The sequence below is a fragment of the Vipera berus genome (assembly GCF_964194415.1).
Source record: "Vipera berus genome assembly, chromosome: 4".
In the NCBI taxonomy this organism is placed as follows: domain Eukaryota; kingdom Metazoa; phylum Chordata; class Lepidosauria; order Squamata; family Viperidae; genus Vipera; species Vipera berus.
Window position 1 is genome coordinate 25,265,258 of NC_138206.1, and position 23,133 is coordinate 25,288,390.

A 23,133-nucleotide genomic window follows, 5' to 3' on the forward strand; every position below is an offset into this window, starting at 1 on the left:
ACAACTTATGACCAAAATTCCAGGCTCCATTGTGGTCGTAAGAACCAGATTCAGCTCCGTTATCTACTAGGTTTATCCTGCTAATTTAATGCACTTCATCTTCTCCCTAGAACAGACTTTTTGCTCGTTGGTTTTAATATAAATGAACAGACCTTGAGTAAGTTAATGAAGTAAATGAACTAAGAAACATTCCTCGAATGGATCTTGATAAAGACAAACTGTTCTGCATGTGAATGTTGAACAAACAGATGCAATAAACAGAACAAAAAATATGTAAATAAATCAGGAATGGAATGCTGAATCAGCAAAATGTAGTGTCAATTCTATATATGTTAGAGAATCCATCCCAGTAGAGAAGAGCCTTGTCATCAGACTTGAGGCCTGGATATCTGGCAGAGCTTTGTACCAAAGAAAATATGAAACATAGATGATTTTCTGAGATATCATTCTTTTCATTTCTTTTCACAGACAACGTTACCATTAACACATAATGTGGATTTGCAATGGCTGGTAGAATGGAATGCAGTACTTGTTAATAGCCATTATGATGTAAAAAGCCCTTCCCATGTCTGGATATTTGCGCAGTCAGTCAAAGATCCTTGGGTTCTCTGCCTTTTCAGTTTTCTTAGGCAAGAGAACTTACCAAAGCATTGTCCTACAGCTCTTAGCTATGCTTGGCCTTATGCATTTACAAGGCTACAGCTAGTGATGCCTTTGGTTGATCCAAAGTAAGTTTAATTAATGTTACAATGCTAACCTGTTTTCAAACTTAGATTTATTTATTTATTTTTCACATTTTTGAACCGCCTATTTCTCTCAGAGAAGTTACTTTGTTAGATATGTTTGATTACTTTTTAAAGAATAAACCTAACAAGTATATATGAGAATCATGTATTTGTAAACATTAATTATATTTTAAGGAGTCTGCATGATCTATTTAAGGTATTGTAGCTGGACTTCAAGCTCTTGTTTTAATATTCTTTGCCTCCCCTGGTCTCTTAATCTTTTGGTTTTACCTGTAGGTGAATTGACGTGTCATAGATCGATTTACAAATTTAAAATTAACAATTTAAAAAACCAAACTGAAGAATGTTCAGTTGCTGTGCCCACTATTATGTACTTTGAAAAATGTCTTTTATAGATCAGATCTATATAAAATGCTAAGCCAAGTTATTTGTTTTGTGTTATGCTTAGGGTGTTATGGCTCATTCAATAAAGTGTAGCTCAGTGATATGAGGCTAGTTACTGAGTTAGATGATCTGTCTATCTTGTTTGCTATTAACCAGCTGTTACTCTCTTAAGATTTCAGAATGAAACATCTAGTTTGCTGTTGATTCAATCTTTTAAATGAATTTTGTTTTATATCTGGGTTGAACTCAAAGTCTTAATTTCCTTCTCTTTTTCTTAATCTTATTGGTATTGTAATAACTATAGAGCAAAATTATATTCATATTTGATTTTAAAAATATTTATTTTAAATAATGTTTCTAGTAGTCCCATGAATGCAAAGAAAACAAGTACACCCAGCACTGGGGATCATTATGTAACTTTGTGGAGAAACTACCTGATTCTCTGCTTTGGAGTAGCTAAACCCAGCATTATGAGTCCTGGACATCTGCGTGTTTCGACACCAGAGATCATGGCTACTACACCTGATGGTACCACTAGCTATGATAATAAGGTAATTCCATATTGCAAATGAATTTACAATGTGACTAAAATGTTTATAGTTAGTATACACTTTTGCACAATGCTCCCAAAGCATATTCTTATAATATGCTATTACCTGTAGATTTTAAAGAGGTGTTACAATTAATGTATGAAGTAAATTTGTAACTACTAATCTGTTGTTAGGATATAGTTTTGGAAAAGAGGAATTGAAGAAGACAGTTACAGATGTCTTGCCAGTTAGAGTTGCCCTCAGCAGAACATAGTTTGATTTTTATTTTATTAGATTTGCAAAGCCAACCATCCCCCAAATGATGCCTGGACAAGATCACTCATTACAGTATAAATTACTGTATTTAAAAAAAACTGTGGCTCAACAAACAACCTAACCCTACGTTTGGGAGCAAAGCCAGGTTTTCAAAGATTTGTGGAACCCTTGTAGGGTGGGAGTCAAAAGTCACTTTTGTCATCCGGTTTTGATTATTTCTTTTTTCGAAATAAATAGCCCCAAGTTGTGTTGTTCTTACACTATGGCAGTATGGGTATCATAAAATGTATATTGATTGGTCTTTATCTAACTCATTATTAATGTAAGAGATTCAGGTAACGATGTTGGTATTCCTTTTTATTTTGAGTGGTAATCCTTTTGCTTTATTTCGAGTGGGTAATCCTTTAGCTTTATGATCTAAGTAAAAACTATCATAAAGTTTTCAATATTATTAGCTTTGTGTTGTAGCTAGAAGCTCACTATTCCAGTGGCATTGCCAACAAAGTTGTGCTAATATAGACATTTTTTATTCTGGTATCATGGTCACAAAGATAAATGCAAAATGTTTCTTGTGTTTATTTTTGTTGCTGCTGCTCTTAAATGCTTGGATAGTGTTATACTGTGGGAAGAAAGAGTGTAACAGATCTGAATGGACTCATGACTGTTCCCAGCAATAAGGCACAGGTCATGTTAATACCATGATCCTTCTCACGTACCTTCAAATATTTTGCTTAGTTCATCCTTATTTCCTTGGCCAATGTATTGTTTTTATCTATCTATTCAGTTTTGGAATTCTGTTTCAGTCTATTGTTACCAGCTCAGGATTGGTGCAAGATATTAAAATTGAAAAACAAAGAAAGAATGAATGGGCTGGTGTTTCCCTGTTTAACCTCCTAGTGCTTTGTAAGCCATTTTGCTGGCAGGAGAGAAGTATGAAGTACCGGTAATTCCATTTGCTTTTAGGATTACATTTTCCCCAATTACATTTCTGTCCCTGGAATGCACTAGTTTTAGATGCTTGACCTTTGGTCAAAGTGGCATGCTTTCTTTTCAGAGTAAGCATTTGAGGTTGTGAGAGATAATGAAAGAGATAAATCTCTGATAATCATGTCTGAAATAATGAATGGGGTTTTGGAATGTCTCCATTGTTATATTGGGGCAAAGAACTTTAAATATTCCCAAGTGTGCAAGACTTTCTATTAGAAGTTCTTGTTTTGCCACCAATTCACACAATGTTTATTCTCCCCTTCTTCAGCAGATAATAAAGAATGTAGTTGCAGGGAATAGAGGGGACCCAGAAATGTATTTTCTGTATTGGGGATTTATAAACAGATTTATAATTATTTATTTTATTTATTTATTTTAATTCCATTTATATCCCGCCCTTCTCCGAAGACTCAGGGCGGCTTACAAGCTTAGCAGTAGCCTTCATTCTATGTATATGCCTGCTTATTAGGGCTTTCACACACACCCCAAGCGGCATTATTACAAAGTCAGCTTAATTGCCCCCAACAATCTGGGTCCTAATTAAGAGATTAAAGCAGAAACATTCAGTAGTCTTGAGGAAAATAAAATTGAGTCCTCTGCGTAGTGTTATCTCTGCTCTCTTCTATCTTCAGGATAAATGTCCCAACTCCATAGATGACGCATGAGGATGAGTTACCAAAATCTTGTTTTCAATTGAGAATGACCCTATTCCAAAACTATATTATGTCAAGTTCCACATACCATTCAGAAATGTCTTTCCAATCTCATTCTTGCAGAGATACAGTGATATTAAAGAAGAGTAAATCAGATCATATATGTTAAAGAGAAAAGTACATGTTACAGTTTTGCTGCTGAACTACCTTTAAACATTGCTTTAAACATTGTTTTAAACATGCCATTTATATTGCTTATTTTATTTTCTTGGCTATTTCAAACATAATCCTCCCTTGCAAAATGTGCCTTTTAAAAATTCATTAGCAACGGTTATGACTATGCATACTGTGTTAGCCTGAATTTTTAATATTTTTAATGACCATATCCATTAAAATTATTTTCATTTTATTTTAGGCTATAGGAACTGCATCTGTTGGTGTGTTATTAAAGCAGCTAGTGCCTTTGATGAGACTTGAAAGCATAGAAATCACTGAATCACTTGTGTTAGGCTTTGGAAGAACTAATGCTCTTGTTTTCAGGTATTTGTATGGCATGAGTTGTTCATTGTCCAGATTTGTTTTAATGTTAAATGTAATAAAACATACTGTAATTGGAACACTGAATTAAATAGAAGACAGCTTTGAACTGTGTAACCATCTTGATAATAATTTTTGAAACATTAATACAAGAGGCATTATATTTACTAAATAACCTATAATATGCAGAACACTAAAAAAAGTAAAATTGTTTTATCTGCTGTGAACTCCATGTACGCATCAGGAAAGGCATCCGGCCAGTAAACACTCAGCTCCACCCAATCACCCCAACTCTACCCTGAATTAAGGGACTACAGGGTCATAAAAAGAAAAACAAATATAATTAATATCTCCATTACTTTTTCTTAGCTATTTTGCCATTTATTATATTTTTGCAGTAGCTTCACATATTTCAAATTATAGGAGGGTAGCTGAATTTCAATGGCTGTGAAAGTTGGACCATAAGAAAGTCTGAGCGCCAAAGAATTGAAGACTTTGAACTATGGTGCTGGAGGAGACTCCTGTGAGTCCCTTGGACTGCAAGGTGATCAAACCGGTCAGTCCTAGAGGAGATCAACCCTGACTGCTCTTTAGAAGGCCAGATCCTGAAGTTGAAACTCAAATACTTTGGCCACCTAATGAGAAGGAAGGACTCACTGGAGAAGAGCCTAATGCTGGGAAAGATTAAGGGCAAGAGAAGAAGGGGACAACAGAGAATGAGGATGGAGTCACTGAAGCAGTAGGCGTGAGCCTAAATGGACTCAGAAGATGGTAAAGGACAGGAAGGCCTGGAGGAACGATGTCCATGGGGTCGCAATGGGTCGGACATGACTTCACAACTAACAACAACAACAAGCTGAATTTCAAGAATGATATGGAAAAGAGTGATCTGGATAAATTTTCTATATTGGATTTACAAAAGACACTTGTTAATATTTTGAGGAATTTTGTGAGAATGAACAAAGAAAAAAATGAAAATAAATCTACATTATTTGAGTGAATTAAAGAAAATGAAGGAATATACAGTGAATATATGGGTTTATTTAGAGCAAGGAAACAGATCTGTTATCTGGTAACATTTGATGGACATGCTGATATTAGGACTGAATGTTTAGAGAATAAGAGATAGGATATCTCTTAATTTAATCTCTTAATATAATTTGTTATATTTTAGGAGAAACTAATAAGTTACTAAAATTGTTTCTTTTTGTGATAAAGGGAAACTCACTTCTTTATATATTTCTTTTCTTTTTCTTTATTATATTCTGATTTTTCTTTCTTTTTCTATTTCTCTTTTTTCTTTCTTTTATGCAATATTTTTCTTTTGTTTCTATTATTCTTTGCCTTAGTTGCAACTATAAACTTTAATTTATAGGCTCAGATTCCTCAATGACAGTGTTTAACTCGAGTTTGTTGTCCTCATCTATTAGATGTTTCAATTTTCACCACAAATAATTGCTCTTGCAGGAGATCTGTATTAGAAATTCCACTCTCCAACTAAAGCAAAATATTCCTGTTTTTAAGATATTAATCATTTTGATATGCCTTCAATACATATACCATTACAAGATTATTAATCTGTTTTTGTGGAAATATTCAAGAATTCACTGTCTCTTCTGATGATTCACCAAAAAAATAAACATACATTTGAAGAAGGCACATATACACTCATACATATTACAACTGTAGTTTATTTGAAAAATATTTTGTTTTTAATTTAGGGAATTAGTGGAAGAACTTCACCCTCTAATGAAGGAAGCATTAGAGAGAAGACCAGAGGTTAGTAATATAGTTAAGTTGTAAATATTTAACAGATGATAAATAGGACTGAAGTTAATTAATCTACTTTGGACAAATAGTATTAAGTAAATTGATATTTATAAAATTTCATATTTTAAAGATAAAAAAATTATGTGGGCAGTAATCAGTAAAAAACAGAATATTTGCAACATAAAGCATTTAATTGGCCACAGTGAAAGGGTTGCTACAAAGAAGAAAGAAATAATATCTTTGAAAAATATTACTGATTTGAAATTTAGAAATCTGTAGTGATCAGACAGTGCTGGGAGATCTGTTGACTCTTAGGGATGTCTGATTTTCAATGATTTGACAACCGAAAGTATGTGTGAAGACATGCAGTGGTTGGAATGCCCACATATCTCCTGTCCTTTATTCTTCTTCCTTAAAACTGTACAAACCAACTCTTTACAGAGTTTAGCTTTAGTGTGGCAGCACAGAAGTCAGAAAGAGAAAGAGAAAAGAACGATTCTGAAAAAGCAGGCAAAACCTTGGCAGATACAGTGGGGTAGATTTAACCACAGTGAGTAGCAGCTGCTGCAGGATACCTGAGAAAACATTGACGAGGCCTTTTGAATGGCTTAGCTGTTGGCAAATAGCTCAGATGCTGGCATCTAAAAACAGCTCAAAGACCTATCACAGCCCATTGAAAGGCATCAGTAGCCTCCTAGGAGCAACCACTTGGGACATTAACAGTTTCTACATTAGTGCTTTCTCTGCGGGACCATAACTGATACCTTATTTCCTCTTGTGTAAATCTACACAAATTTTTTTAGTAGCCATAAAGATAGTTTTTATAGAAGCTCTCTAATTGGTGTGCCACTGCTAGTCCTTTGGAGAACTATCTTCAGTGTTAAAAAGTTCAGACCATTTAAAAATTGCCGGATAGCTTTAAAAAAAGATTGTGAACTCCTACTCAGCTAGGATGTTGTTTTTTTAAGACCAACATGCAGAGAGTAGATATAACTAATATTGCCCTATTTTCTGCAATACAGAATAAGAAACGTCGTGAGCGCAGAGATCTCTTACGATTACAGCTGTTGCGGATTTTTGAATTACTTGCTGATGCTGGTGTGATAAGTGATAGGTAAGATACTGCTTTTCAAATAGAAGAAAACCCTGTGATGGTGCCAATTATTTGTCTGGTCACAGTCATTTCTTGAATCTTGTTAAAATAGCTTTTTCCTATGTAGTTGCTATACAGTTTTTCTTTTAATCCTTGATAACAACTTTGACTGTTGTACTGTAAATTCTAGTCTGTCATGCACACTTGTGGTTTCGTCTGGATGATTCCTTAATCCGTACTGTTTTCCTTTGTTACAGTACAAATGGTGCCTTGGAGCGAGATACCCTAGCACTGGGAGCCTTGTTCTTAGAATATGTTGACCTAACACGCATGTTATTGGAAGCTGAAAATGATAAAGATGTTGAGATTCTCAAGGACATGAGAGCCCATTTTAGTGCAATGCTTGCTAACTTGATTCAATGTGTTCCAGGTATGGTAATGCAATAATTATATAAAGTACAGAATCATTAAGTTGAAAAAAGAGGTTAGTGGTTGACAAAAGCATGATAAGGACTGCTGGGTAAAGAAAGAATAAATGTTTCATATGTAGGTAGTCCTCGACTTATGACCACAATTGAACCTAAATTTTCAGTTGTTAAGTGAGACAGTTGTTAAGTGAATTTTGCCCCATGTTACAACCTTTCTGGCCATAATTGTTAAGTGAATCACTGCACTTGTTAAGTTAGTAATATGGTTGCAAAGTGAATATGGCTTCCCTATTGACTTTGATTGTCAGTAGGTCACAAAAGGTGATCACATAACCCCAGGACACGGCAGCTATCATTAATACAAATCAGTTTCCAAGTGTCTGAATTTTTGATCATTTGACCATGGGGATGCTGCAACAGTTGTAATTTGAAAAACTCATAAGTCAATTTTTTCAGTGCCATTTTAACTTTGAATGGTCACTAAATGAACTGTTGTATGTCAAGGACTACCTGTAGCTGGTGGGGAGAGGGGAAAGAAGGCACTAAGTAGAAGTACAATTTATATAAATCTAAAATGTACAATTTCTAGAGTTGTAATCATGAAAGAAATTATGGCAAAAGTAATAGCTTTTGAATTTATTACGGCACAAATTCCATGAATTATATCTGATGTAAGAAATGTTATCTTGAGTTCCTTATTTATCAACAGTATAGTCTGTGAGTTGGTCACTGTGTAATTATCACTGTCAGTATTTTGTTCATTTCATTTCTATCTGATTTCCAGTGACAACCCATCCCCTGTGTGTATCTATATTGTGTTAACTACTTGAGATAAATGTTTTAATTATTTAATATCAATCTATCGTATCCTATCTTTCCTCTGGGAACTGAACAGAATGTACATAGGGATGCAAAACACAACCTTATGAAATTGGTTGGGCTGAAACAATCTAACCAGCCCCAAATCACCCAGGGACTTTAATGTGTGGATTTTCCATATTGAAGTCCAGTTTCTGAACTGAGTTGACAGGAGTCCATAAATAACATGTGCTATATTAAATGCATACATCTTTATCATAATGCGTACTAATAAATGGATAAGGAAAAAATGCAAAAAATAAATAGCAAATAATGAAGAAAAGGTGGACCACATGCAATCCTATGAAACATGCCTTGTCAAATTATTTTTTCTGTTTCTCATCCTAATGATATTGTGGACATATACCATAAGGATTATGGATTTAGTATTCATACAAACCAGAATGAACATATGATCACTGCTATAAGTCAGTATAGACTGGGCTACATGAGTCCGATGATTTGCTTTTGAGTATGGTCTTTTTTCAGTGAATGAACTTGAAAATCTACTTCACAGTTTTTGGTTTTTAAAAAAAACCACTGTCAGATATGTTTAATATATATGTGTACATTTTAGTGTTGTGTATGCATTGACAAACAATCAGTGAAGTTATCATTTGATACCTATTCATATTGATTTCTAATTTGCATAGGGAACTTGAAATGCAGGATTCCTTTGATTGTATTTTTGTAGTTGAAACTCAGTAATGATTGTGGTTATTGTAGGAATAGCCAAGGAACTATTAGCTTTCATCTGCAGAAAACTAGCATCCATAAAGTAGAGTGATCATTAATTTTCTTTATAGCAGAAACTCAATTTATTTAAGGTTATATATGTTGAAAGATTTCTCTGAAGGCTGAGTATATTTCATTTCTTAAATCAGCCTGAAGGTCTGTAGCTTAATCAGGGCATCTGAAAACTTCTGTGTTCTCTGAAAATTTCCATTAGATCAGTCTTCTGCTTTCAAAGCATTAAATCCAGCTGTTCCAAATGCTCAATGAATGGAATTTTCTTAGTACTAACAAAGGATTTTCTGTTTTCATTCATTACAAAATTATATATATAAATTGGGTGAGGATGGGAGCAAGCAGGAGAGATTAAAATAGCTCTTGAGTTTTTTTAATTTGGCGTAATATTTAGAATATTCATAGCTCTATTGTAAAACTGAACATTAAGGGATTTGGATAACATAATAAACATCTCAGAATACATGTTTTCACTCTGTTTGGCATCTCCATGTAGCATTTCAATTTGGGATGAAGGACCTACGTGCATAATGTATGGCATGCATTGGTCCCATCCACACTCTTGTGTGCATCTGAAAATTGAAGAATATTTGATTTATGATATAAATACAGCCATTCAATTATATTTAGAATTTCAAAATTCTAGAGATTCAAAACTCTTCAGATGCATTATCTCAAAGGTTCTCAAATTTTGACATACTGTGACCTCTTGAAATGGTAAATGATTTGTGTGGCTGCCCCATGCATAAAACAAATTTAATTGTTTATTTAATTGTGTTAGTGTTAGTGTCAATCTGGTACAAAAGGGATGGCCATGTAGTTTTCCTTATTGAGAATCTTGAGAAATCCATCTTTGTTTCTAAGCAAATCTCTCTCTCACCACACCACATTCTTTGTGTTATGTATATTTATTTACCTAAAAATAAATTACTTTTTTTACATGGGATAATCTTAAATTCAAGGCTCTTTCCTTTCCATTAAATATATACTTGACAAATACTATTAATGTGTTTTAGGAATAATTCCTTAGCTACACAGTTTTGCATCAGATTTATATTTGAGTTTTGATTAATTAATCAATACAGATAAATTTATTTTTTTTATTCACTCAGTTCATCATAGGAGATTTCTTTTCCCTCAGCAAAGCTTGAGGCACCACCTCTTCATCCTGTTTAGTCAATGGGCTGGACCTTTTAGTATCATGTTTACACCTCTGGATCGTTATAGTGATAGAAATCATCAGATTACAAGATACCAGTATTGTGCTTTAAAGGTACATCATGATTCCTTCCATTGCATATAAATCTTTATCAAATTAAATTATTTTAAATTTAGAAATGTAATAAGACAAATTAAAGCTGAAATAATTTCCCCCAAATAACCGATTATTTGGTGTAATCTTTGTGGTCTGTTCTTTTTCTGAATCTTGAATGTATCATTTGAAAAAATATTAATAAATATTTAAAATATTTCAATTAAGGTTAACTTAGAAATACACAACTTACCATGTTAATTCATACTTAATTGGCTCAGGAGGAAGAGTGATAATAAGAGGAGAGAATACCAAAAAGTGTTCCTGAAGTATTAAATTAAACCCAGAACTACCTAGTCGTTCAAGAATTACATTAACTTCATGCCACAAGACACTTAACCCAATGTAATCCAGTCATCCACTACACAGTCATCTTTCCTTATTGGTAGTTCTGGCAGCATGCAAGCATGCTAACTGGGTGAGAAAACACAACTGGAGAACACAGAATATCTACATGCTTTGTCCAGGAAATACTTGGTTTCTCAGGAACACTTGTATCAGAAGAGGACTTGCAGGAATGGCATCGCTATACATTCTCAGGAAAACAGTGAAGAGTATGATTGGGCCATTGTAGTATTTGGAAATATGTTTTCTGCAGACACGACTGACAGCATGGAATCTACATGATTAATCTTCATTACTACATTGTTTGATTTGTTGCCTTTCATTTAGAAATTGAAACTGATAACCTTGCAATAAACAGTACCATATCCTCTCTTTTTTAATTAGGCCATGTCAGCAGTGCTATGCTGTGGCCCTGTGTTTGACAATGTGGGTCTTTCCCCTGATGGCTATCTTTATAAATGGCTTGATAATATTCTAGCTTGCCAAGATTTACGGGTAAGTAACAACAATGAATCTCACTTTTAAATGTATTACATTTTATTTTTATTGCACATGGTCTACTCTGTGGCTGAAATCATTGTGATTCAAGTGGAATCTGTTTAGTATCTGTACTGTGGTGCAAATAGGGTAATTTGTGTTTTATCAGAGGGCCATACTCTGTGAACTATGTTAGGGACCAAGGTATGATAAGTCAAGAACTAAATTCAATTTGGGAGAAGCAGGGCTTCCTGAACTCCCAAGGATTCATGTTATGCATCAAAATGATCTACTGCCATCAGTCCATTACTGCAATAAGGAAATCATTTGTTTCCTTTTCAAGATACATAATTTGGTGTAATTTATTAATCTGAATTACTGTTTTGAAAGACTCCAGGTATTTTAGTGATCATAACTCAAGATCTAAGATGAGCTGAAAAATAGCAACTGCTGTAGCCCAGTTACAAGAGCTTTGTGGTTAAGTGGTTAGAAGATGTTTCATATTGAGGACAAAACTAATTGGAGGCTATATATTTGTTCAGGATCTATGAGATCTATTCGTTATACCCCATCCGAGTTAATAAACTATTTTCTGAATGGTATAGTATTCAATTTAATAGTAGTGTTTTATACTGAACTTTAAAATTATGTTTGATTACAAGAGGAGGGGGAGAAGGGCAGGGGGAGCAGTGGGCTAATGCCTCCTTAAGTAACACCAGCTGCCCGCAATTAGTGCAGGTTCGCATCCCACCAGGCTCAAGGTTGACTCAGCCTTCCATCCTTCCGAGGTAGGTAAAATGAGGACCCAGATTGTTGGGGGCAATTAAGCTGACTTTGTAATAATGCCGCTTGGGGTGTGTGTGAAAGCCCTAATAAGCAGGCATATACATAGAATGAAGGCTACTGCTAAGCTTGTAAGCTGCCCTGAGTCTTCGGAGAAGGGCGGGATATAAATGGAATAAAAATAAAAATAAATAAATAAATAAATAAAATACTACATACCATCCACCAGATTGGAGGCACTTTGAGAGGCAAATGGAAAAGGACCATCTTACTGCTTATGATGGCTGCTTATGAATCATATCAATTGAATGGGTTGGTATTCAGAGGATGGTTAATAGTGGCAGTAGTCTTAAGAAATACAGGTTGTCCTTGATTTATGACTGGTTGTTTAATGACCATTCAAAGTTATGATAACCTCAGAAAGTGTGGTTTACAGTCCTTAAAGCACTTCTGGTCATCGAAAAATGTTACCCTCCCATCCCGCTGTGGTCACATTATGACTCATTGCAGCATCCCTTACAGTGAAATGGGTGGCAAACAAATGTAAGAAATTAATCTCACAGTCACATGACTGAGATATCATGACCGAGAATCAAAATCACACGAAGTATTAGTACCGCTTTATAAAACCCTTGTAAGACCACACTTGGAATACTGCAGCCAATTTTGCTCACCATATCACAAAAACGATGTTGAGAGTTTGGAGAAAATTCAAAGAAGAGCAATCAAGATGATTAAAGGCCTGAAGACTATAACATGCGAAGAAGAGCTGCGGGACTTGGGTTTGGCTAGTCTAAAGAAAAGAAGAAATAGGTGCATCATGATAGCAGTATTCCAGTATCTGAGGGGCTGCCACAAGGAAGAGGGGGTCACGTTATTCACCAAAGTACCAGAGGGAAGGACAATAAACAATGGTTGGAAACTGATCAAAGAGAGAAGCAACCTGGAATTGAGCTGAATAAAGCAACCTCTGTTTTGTCACACGTTCCTGCTGGATTTTCGTGTTTGCTTCTATCTATCCGAGGACGTGGTCATGACAGAAACTTCCTGACAGTGAGGTCAATTACCGTAACTAGTTTTGGTAACTGCCTCAGCACCCTACATTTGGCAAAGACGCAAAGTAGAATATTGATCTCAATGAACTTTTGTCAGTTGTTGATATAAAACACTGTTATTGTTGTTTTAAAACCCCTTACCATTCTCTGCGTTTTCAGGTTCATCAGCTTGGCTGTGAAGTTGTTGTTTTGTTGTTGGAGTTGAATCCTGACCAAATCAATCTCTTTAACTGGGCTATAGATCGATGTTATACTGGATCCCATCAGCTTGCTTCTGGATGCTTCATAGCCATTGCAACTGTGTGTGGAAGCAGGTATCAACAATAAGCAAAGCAAAAAAAGTGATCATTGCAAGTGAATCAGGGTGCATGTAAAAATTAAAAATAAATTACCCTAGGACTTTTGAAAAGGATAGACTTAAATTATATGTTATATGTTCTTGTTTTGATCGGACTGCATACATGCATGACCATTAAAATAGTCCCTTTTAGCCTAAGCAACATTATACAGAAACAAAGAAATTAAAGTCAAGAGATAATAAAAAGAAAAGATAACATAGCTAAAACTAATTAGTGCTACCACTCACAATGTATCTTTCTATATTGTATTTTCCTGTCCTTGTTTCCCCGTATCCATATATCACCACCTTTTCCTCTTAAACTTTTCGCCTCTCTTCTTCAAAGAATCATCACTTCCATCCAACTATGACTTACTCAGTCTCCCCCTTCTTTTTGATTCCTTCACTCTTACTTCATATGTCCATTTTCCATTTTAATCCTTGTTCAATCGCTGTGACCATACCTCAATATATTGCTTTCATACTGGTCACACACACTTTTATATTCTCACATTCATTCAGCTCCACTTATTATTGACTTTATGTCTTGTACTACCATATACAGGTAGTTCTTGACTTACAACCATTCATTTAGTGACTGTTTGAAGTTAAAATGGCATTGAAAAAAGTGACTTATGACCATTTTTCACACTTACAACCGCTGCACCATCCCCATGATCATATGGTCAAAATTTGAACGCTTGACATTTGGCATGTATTTATGACGGTTGCAGTGTCCTGGGGTCATGTGCTTCTCTTTTGAGTTTCACTCGAAGCCCACTCACATTTGCACTCTGTGCAAACCAAGAAATCTAACCTGGAGTGACTCTGCAGAAAGACGAGTGGCCAATAAGTAGGAGTATTACTAATTTAGGTACAGTATATGCTAAGGTTCCCAAATTATATGCCATGGTGTCCAAGACTGCTGCAGTAAACTTGCAGAGGGGCTATGGTATGTTTTAAATTTTTGTGGAAAACACAGCAACCTCTGTTGGACAGCACAAAGTACTTTTTTAGGATGTCATGAAAAAAATCACTACAATACTAAGAGGCATGAACCAAGAATGTTTGGAAACCTCTTATGTGTGTATGTACATAAATACACTTACACACATAGTGATAAATATGTGATTTCCTTAAAACTGGGTGGTGCAGCAGTTAGAATGCAGTATTGCAGGCTAACTCTGACCACAGCCTGGCATTTGATCCTGACCATCTCAAGATTGACTCAGTCTTCCATCCTTCCAAGGTTGGTAAAATGAGGACGCAGATTGTTGGAGGCAATATGCTGACTCATTGTAAAATGCTCAGAGTGCACTTTGAAGCGGTACATAAGTCTAAGTGCTATTGCTATACAGTTGTCTTTTGGAAAAAGAGAATTCATTGTCGTTATGTTTGATATAATTCATTGTTTTCAGTAACTGTTAGGTTATTGAGCTTGTTGCCTTGAGTGTATTATTTTGTGTAAAGCAATTGAGAATGTTCATTTAAACTTTAAAATTTCAAACAATCTCAATCTTTGTTTGCTATTTCAGGAACTATCCTTTTGACATTGTGACTCTTTTAAATCTAGTCTTGTTTAAAGCATCTGACACCAGCAGAGAAATTTATGAAATTTCCATGCAACTCATGCAGGCATGTATGAAATATTTTTTAAAATCTTATAAACTATAAGGAAGAGTAAACAATTATACAGTTTGCTTTACATTCAACAACACACTACATATTGTTGAATGGAACAAATAAAGGAAAACCACTGGTGGATTTCCTTGGCTTCATTTCATCTCCCAAATGTTCTCCGCCAGTTGTTCTCTCTGTTTTTTAAATTCACTTCTTAGTGTGGTTTTGCTAAACTCTTGTTTCTAAGAACTCTGCTTTAGACCAGCAAGCACTACTGAAAAATACAATCAGGCATTACAAAGATAGATGTTTCTGCAGAAATCAGACAACCAGTGTCTCCGGCAGTTTATGTCCCAATTGCCATAGAGAGCTGTTTTCAGCATAGAGGAGAGGGTCTAGTTTCTGCAAAAGCTTCACGCAACCAACCAGAACTGGACAATTCCTCCTCTGATTGTGAAGCAACCACATCATCCATCAGGCTTACTAGTTTGAATCCATGGCAAAAATTGTTTGGTCTGGAACAGCTAAAGATGAGTTGAAGCTGCCACAGCTGTGAGATTGAAATACGTTCAGCATTACTGTATGTCATGAGGAAGTTGCGTTATAGGACAGTAACCAAGGCACATTGATGGCAGAGTTAGAGATATGTGAGGATGACACCTGGGCCCACCCTTTTCTTGAAAATAAATGTCAGTGCTCTTTCTTTCTTATCCTGTAATTTGAGAGTTGTGCCTTATAGCTTGTCTTTCATCTCTTTAAACATTTTAAAAAATAATTTGGGGAAATAAAGGCGTGGTATCAATATTTATGGGATTTATTTACTACTTATGATATTTAGAGATTGTCAGCTCTAAAATTATTGGCTTACATCAAAGAATAACAGTAAACAAAATAATAGTAAGAAACAATAATATATCTTTTACAGAGAAAATGATAAGGAAAAATTTTCTATTTTTTTCAATTTCTCAGAAAAACAGAAAATTACAACAGAGGGAGCAAGGGTTTTTCCCCCCTGCCATTTTCCTCCTTTTTTTTCACTTTGATATCTTTATTGTGACTGAGTTGAGTATTCTTTTATTTTCCTTATGGGAGGAGAAGGGAAGGAGGACAAAATCAATGGTAACCCACGTACGAATACTTTTAGCCCTTGCAGCAAATACAAAAGCATAGGCAGAAACTGCTAATCATGAGTAATCCATTAAAATTTATTTTCAATAATACTCCATCATTCATTTATCATCTATATCGTTTCTGTTTCTTTTTAATCTTCCAACAGATTTTGGAAACAAAGCTTTTTGTTTATTCCAAGAAAATAGCTGAGCGAAGACCTGGCAGCATTCTTTATGGGACTCATGGTCCTTTGCCACCACTTTACAGTGTCTCATTAGCTCATCTGTCCTACGAACTAGCAAGAATGTACCCTGAGCTGACACTTCCATTGTTTTCAGGTATAAGTTTCTATTTATGTCTTCAGCCTTAGTAGTGGAAAGATGATCTATTATCTCATATATCCTCCTATGGATCTGTGAACATATCATATGTGTAAACTCTTAGAGCTACAGGACATGATTTTGCATCTTTGGGGTTTTTTTCCCCTTGACATATGCCAAAAACAGTACTGTAGAACCAAATAAGCATCTAAAGCAGGGGTCTTCAAACTTGGCCCTTTTATACTTGTGGACTTCAACTCCCAGAATTCCTCAGTCAGGCACGCTGGCTGAGGAATTCTGGGAGTTGAAGTCCACAAGTCATAGAATGGCGAAGTTTGAAGACCCCTGATCTAAAGCATGGGTGTCCAACTTTTTGGCTTGCCTGGACCTCATTGAGAGGAATTGTCTTGGGCCGCCTATAAAATCTATCATATAGATAATGTATATAAATCACATAATGTTACAGGTTTATGATCTTGTGGGGCCGCATTACTAGCGGTCAAGGGCCATATGCAGTCCATGGGCTGCAGGTTGGACATGCCTGATCTAAAGATATGGTTCCAATTTTCTTATTCTACTTGAATAACAAAAAGCATTTTATTACCTTAGTTTATCTCATTGTAGTTACCATACATTTTGACATTTTGAGTTACTATTTAAAAGCTCATGTTTTCCACTTAGTGCATTTATCTTTAGATGCTACTCTTTCTTTTTGCAAATTTTGGGCTAATGTCATCTTACCATGGCAAAGACAACATATTTTTTGAAGGCTGAGTAGAATTTTAAATTAGAATGTTTTATTTATTTATTTCCCCGTGAGTTATCTGTTGTTTCTTTAAACTATGATCCCTTCGAGTCAGATATTTGTCAAGTAACAAATATTACAAGTGACCAAAAGGCTTCTGCATGATTTTGAAGGATATCTTATGGCAAAATAGCCAGAATCTCATTAAATTAGCAAAGGCGCAAAACCGGGTCTTTTTTTATCTTTGTTATTGCCATTTCCTTTTGTTGTTGCTTTGTTCTGGTCTATTGGATAATATCTTGGATTTAAAAAGGCTGATGATTGGTGCCCTGGTTATATTGGATTATTAATCAATAATTCTCCAATAAGAACGGTTGATGGCAATTTTATGCTTGTGACAAAAGTCTTTCCAAGTTGTTCACAATTTAGTACTGAATCCACCTCTGTTAAGATTTGGGATACACTGACATTGCTTTGATCATTAACAACTGGATGTGAGAGTGCAGTTCTCCTAGATCCGTGGTGGTGAACCTATGGCACGCATGCCACTGGTGGCACACAGAGCCCTCTCTGTGCGCATGCGCGCAGTCACCCCAGTCCTAGGCCTTCAGCTGGGTTTTATAAAACCTTTTTCCTTTAGGCCTCCACTGCCATGTGCAAAAAAAAAGGTTCAGTCAATTAATTATTTCAACTCGTGGGGGGGAAAAAAGATCTCACAAAGTTGGAATTGATTGATTGAACTTTTTAGTCCCACCCAGTCTGCTTTTACCACCCCAGCCACACTCACCCAATGGTCCTTGGCCACACCCACCCAATGGGCCACACCCACCTGGCACACGATGATACATAAGTGGGTTTTGGGTTGCAGTTTGGGCACTCAGTCTCTAAAAGGTTCACCATCACTGTCCTAGATCTATTGGCAGATTTCATAAGATCAATAACCACAGTGTCTAATGGGCCTTGGGGTTATTTATTTATTTTATTTTATTTTATTTGTATAGGTGCTCATCTCCCAAGACAGTGACTCTGGGCAGAGTATAGTACTAAATTAAAAACCAATAAATGCATATTAAAAATCACAATTACAAAGTCTATAAAAATGACATTCAAAACAGGAGTGGATGTTACTAAGCATAGTAAGGGATCCATTGCAATATCTCCCTAGTTCCCTGGGACTCCCAGATCTGATAACATAGCCAGGCTTTGAGGGACTTGTGGAATGTTGAGATGGATGTAGCTAGTCGGGGAGAGGCCCTCAGATAACTTTGCAGTGTTCTGGTCCTTACAGCTGAGCCATGTTCAAAAAAATTGCTCTTTAACAACTATGCAGATGATCTCTTGATTTATGGTTGTCCTACAATGCTTCATCTTGTTCAGTACTCTCTACAGCTCCTACATGAAGCTGCTGGGTGAGTTCATTTATGGATTTGAAATGGGTGGACAACAGGATGTTTATGACATCCAGCTACATTGCTCCTTATTATCCAACTAAAAGGAAGTTGTGCCTGGAATATAATCTAAGTTTAATAATGGGCTAAATAAAGAAAAGTAAATAAGCAGTAAACTTGATTCAGTTGAAAGACTGACCCAAAGTCACCCAGTGAGCTTTCCAGTGAGCAGATAGATCTTCCTACTCCTAGTCCAACATTTTTTTTCCTAATCTGGATCTTCCTGCTCCTAGTCCAACATCTAATCACTGTTCCACAGTGACTCTGCTTCTCTGTCAGTTTCTGGAAATGAAATATATTTCTGTCTTTATAATAAAAAAAATTGAACTCACCTTCTTGACATTTTATCAGAAGAAATGTATCTGACAAAATTTATTGTTGAACTAAATGCTTTGTTGTCTTTCCCCTAAAACTAAGATTCTAGGCGTGTTTTTTCCCTAATTGATTTTAGAAGTAAGTCAACGATTTCCAACAACTCATCCAAATGGGCGCCAGATCATGCTCACCTACTTGCTACCATGGCTTCATAACATTGAGCTAGTAGACAGCAGACTTCTTCTCCCAGGTTCAAGTCCTACCACCCCTGAAGATGAAATAAAGGATAAAGATGGAGAAGTAATTGTTTCATGTGGCTTGAAAGGAAACGGCTGGGGCTCACCAGAAGCCACATCATTGGTGCTTAATAATCTGATGTATATGACGGCCAAAGTAAGCAAGAAAATACTAAGTGGTCTATAAAACATGAAATGTCGTGCCATAATATTAGAACAGGATTGAAAGTTGCATAAATAATTCTCCCTCTTTTTTATCTGCACAATGTTACACAATGAGATATTGGAAAGGTCTGATTATTATTATCAGTCTGTACATATTTGTTAGTACTTTTCTCCAATTTTATACCAGCCAGGACTTAATGTAGCTTGACCTTTATAATTCAAATGGATTCTGTGCACTAAAAAGATCTTTCTCGTTTGTCTCTTTAACTCATTGATTACTTTTCAGTTTGTCTTATATTTCACTTACTTTAGCAATCACTCTCTGTATTCTGATCACATTCATTTTTCATATTTCTGTTTAGTATGGAGATGAAGTTCCTGGACCAGAAATGGAGAATGTCTGGAATGCTTTAGCTAATAATGAAAAATGGAGCAACAACCTGAGAATAACTCTGCAGTTTTTGATAAGCTTATGTGGGGTTAGCAGTGATACAATTCTTTTACCTTATGTAAGTGAGGTGTTTTTTTAAAAAAGTTGTATTATTCTTATAGAACAAAACAATATGTTTTCAAAATAATGTATCAGGAATAATTTCATGAGTTTATTCTACTGAAGTTAAGAAATTTGCCCCTACATAGGTGAAAAGATACCAAATATTCAGTAGACTTTATAAAGGATATCTCTTTATTTTCATATGAAATGTGAAAACCCAAAACTTAGTACCCCAGAAACTAAATTGTCCACATTTGATCACAAATTACTATTTTTTATTATACTATAGTTTAAACAAAGAAAGCTGTAAAACAGACTAAAAGCTCTGGTAAATTTCAGTGTGCTGAATTTGTGGAAAGCACATAGCTGAATTTGACTGATCTCTAGCTAAGTAGGGTGGAATCTTGTTGCCACTATGAATGTGCCCATGAACTCATCAAGAATTAAATTCAAATGTTATTTATCTTCTTATTTATTAAATTTATATGCTCCCATCTCATTGTCAAATTGAAGGAAACTATGCCTTTGTTTAACTGTAATGGACATTTTTGAGAATTCTCTGACCACTCCAAAATTAACCTAAAATATAGCTCTATCCCATTAATTAAAATCAATATGTACTCTGAAATCCTTGCAGATCAGCTTTAAAAAATTATAACCCTTTGCAGACCACAAAACCTATTGCTCATTTCTACCTTATGTAATGAGAAGTTGTTCAGTGGCATGATGGTATTATATTACAAAGTAGTTGTGATTCCTTTATTTCTCTATGACAGAATCTTTCTGTAAGGAGTTTCTGCATGCTTTCATATTTTGGGACTAATCCTGATAGCTGTTAGGCCCATTAGGTTTTGGGCATAATGATATATCCCTATCCAGGTACTGTACTCTCCAGATGTATTATGTCTATAATTCCCAGATAATTCTGCCATCTGGCAGCCAGTAATATGAAGAAGGTTATTTTATATTATTATACCTTTAAACACGTCATCTATGTGTCTGCTGTGCACACTCTTACATTACCTTTTTTGTAGATAAAAGCTGCTAAATGCTACTTTTTTTTCAGATCAAAAAAGTTGCCATCTATTTGTGTCGGAACAATACTATTCAAACAATGGAAGAACTTCTATTTGAGCTCCAACAAACAGATCCTGTGAATCCCATAGTTCAGCATTGTGACAATCCACCATTTTATCGTTTTACTGCCAGCAACAAAGCTTCAGTTGTTGCTTCTGGTAAGAATTAAAGCTTTCTATTTTTATTAGAGATACTATATTTGAATGAATTATCAACTTTTCAGAACAGAGTTACATGTGTTAACATTGAACCTCTGTCTTATATCTTCCTTGGTACTTTTCAGACTGAAATATTTCATCAAGACATAAATGTATAGGTATAGTCCTCACAGTTACAGTAGATTAAAGTACAGTCTTTGAAATCAAGTAACCACAATTTAGTTAAATATTCTTGCTCACAGTGGGCCTATTCTAAATAAGTTTGAATCCAACATTTTAATATCTGCAGAACAAAGAATATATCTGTATATTTATTTATATTTGCTGTAGGATTAGGTGTTTCTAAGAATAAAAGGCATGTTTTTACCAACTGAAGACCTGTTATATGTTTTTTAGGATAGTTACAGATCTATTGTAACTATAGACAAATGCTTTCATCTAAGGTTATTCACACTCCATTTTGCCATTATGCCAACCCTTCAGATCCTGTTCTAAGTTTCTGGAAAGTTCATGCAGTACAGATGTTTGATCTGGATTGCAAAATTAGTATTGTAGTTAAAATATAACCAACTATAATATTATATACAGTATGCATGGCTGTTCATATATGTTCAGCCTGAGTTGAACTCTGAAATACATAGGTTTTAACCATATACTGTATGCATAAAAATGATATAATCATATCACCACCATCATCATCATAAATAGAAACCTATGATATGGAAGTAACTTAGGAATGGGGCTCAAAAGTATCTTTCTCTGATCTGCTGTTCTATTCCAACAATGCATAATTTGGAAATCGTTGCATATATAAGAGAGAAGGAAAGAAATAAGCTGCAATATAAATGTTTTTTACTTATCGTATATAGATATTAATTTATAACATGACTCAGAGAAGCCAATGTATAGTTTGGTGATTGTTGAGTTACACATTGTATTGGATGTGTGTGTGTGTATTTGTGTAGTTTCAAAATGATTATTTTTAATAATACTTTTGATTTTACATGTATAGGAACTACATCAAGCAGTAACACTGTTGTAGCTGGCCAAGATAGTTTTGCAGACATTGAAGACAATAGAATTTTAAAAGAGACAGATGAGAGGTTTGTAGTAAACATCTCAGACTTTTTCTCCCTCTTTCTGGATTAGAAATGCTTAGTACAGTAGATCTCCAGTTTGACTACTGGTAACCATCATTAATCACAATCTTATGATATGTGGTTTTGTTTCTCGGATTAAAAATTAAAGACTAGACCTTGGAACAGAGGTCCCCAAGCTTTTGGGCACCAGGGACCGGTTCCGTGGAGAAAGGTTTTTCTGTGGACCAGGGAGTGCGTGGTGTTGTGTGCTGCCTGCATCCCATGGATGGGGTTTTGCTTGTTTGTGCTGGCATCCCACAGACTGGTACTGGTCCATGGACTGGGGGTTGGGGACCCCTGCCTTGGAATATACATAAACTTGATTTTTATATATTTACACCTTGGAACTGTTTTTTGGTTCATGTTTAAAACTGTGGATGGGCTTTGAATAAAAGTAAAGTACAGTATATTTTCTAACATTCAGGTTGATTGTCTATATTGTGAACCTGTACAGGTAATCCCCGAGTTACGAGCATTCACTTAATGCTCATTCAAACTTACCTGATAAGCACCCCCTAGTGCTTATGAGAACGTCCTGAAATTACAAATATTGTTTGCCCTTACGAGTTACCGCAGAGGCTCTGCAACAATCACCCTAATTATTCCCTCCCTCCACACCCCCGCCCCAGGTCTCCCTAGGCACCAGGCCTTCAATACTCACCTTGCGAAGATCGAGATCCTTCACTTTCTTGGCTGCTCTAGGCCTTCAGTGAGTTGAAGTCTCTATCTTTGTCCTGGTAGCTAATCTGTGAGCAACCCATTTGTCTGTGGAAGGAAGGGGTTTCTCTTTTATAACACAAGGTTATGCTAATTTCACCTCAGAGTTCCTTCAAATTCTCATTGGAGAGGCCACTAATGAGTTAGTCATTAATGTTGCTCTAGTTTATGGTGATCAAAACAAAGAGCAAATAGTCTGTAGATTGCCGCAAGTAATGCAGCACTAGCATCCATCAGGGCGTCATTTGTTCTGTTGGATGTCAGGTGAGACA

At 35.5% G+C, this 23,133-nt stretch overlaps 1 protein-coding gene across 1 annotated transcript in view; it reads left to right on the forward strand.

Moving 5' to 3' along the window:
• FRY (FRY microtubule binding protein) overlaps positions 1-23,133 on the forward strand; it is a 140,549-nt gene that overhangs the window by 65,601 nt on the left and 51,815 nt on the right. The window contains exons 21-35 of the mRNA XM_081327598.1: positions 469-728; positions 1,492-1,681; positions 3,992-4,116; positions 5,835-5,892; positions 6,906-6,997; positions 7,234-7,406; positions 10,122-10,282; positions 11,051-11,161; positions 13,141-13,295; positions 14,854-14,953; positions 16,215-16,386; positions 19,013-19,269; positions 19,640-19,786; positions 20,837-21,005; positions 22,018-22,108. Coding sequence (XP_081183724.1) covers positions 469-728; positions 1,492-1,681; positions 3,992-4,116; positions 5,835-5,892; positions 6,906-6,997; positions 7,234-7,406; positions 10,122-10,282; positions 11,051-11,161; positions 13,141-13,295; positions 14,854-14,953; positions 16,215-16,386; positions 19,013-19,269; positions 19,640-19,786; positions 20,837-21,005; positions 22,018-22,108 — 2,261 coding nt within the window. The remainder of the gene's footprint in view (positions 1-468; positions 729-1,491; positions 1,682-3,991; positions 4,117-5,834; positions 5,893-6,905; positions 6,998-7,233; positions 7,407-10,121; positions 10,283-11,050; positions 11,162-13,140; positions 13,296-14,853; positions 14,954-16,214; positions 16,387-19,012; positions 19,270-19,639; positions 19,787-20,836; positions 21,006-22,017; positions 22,109-23,133) is intronic.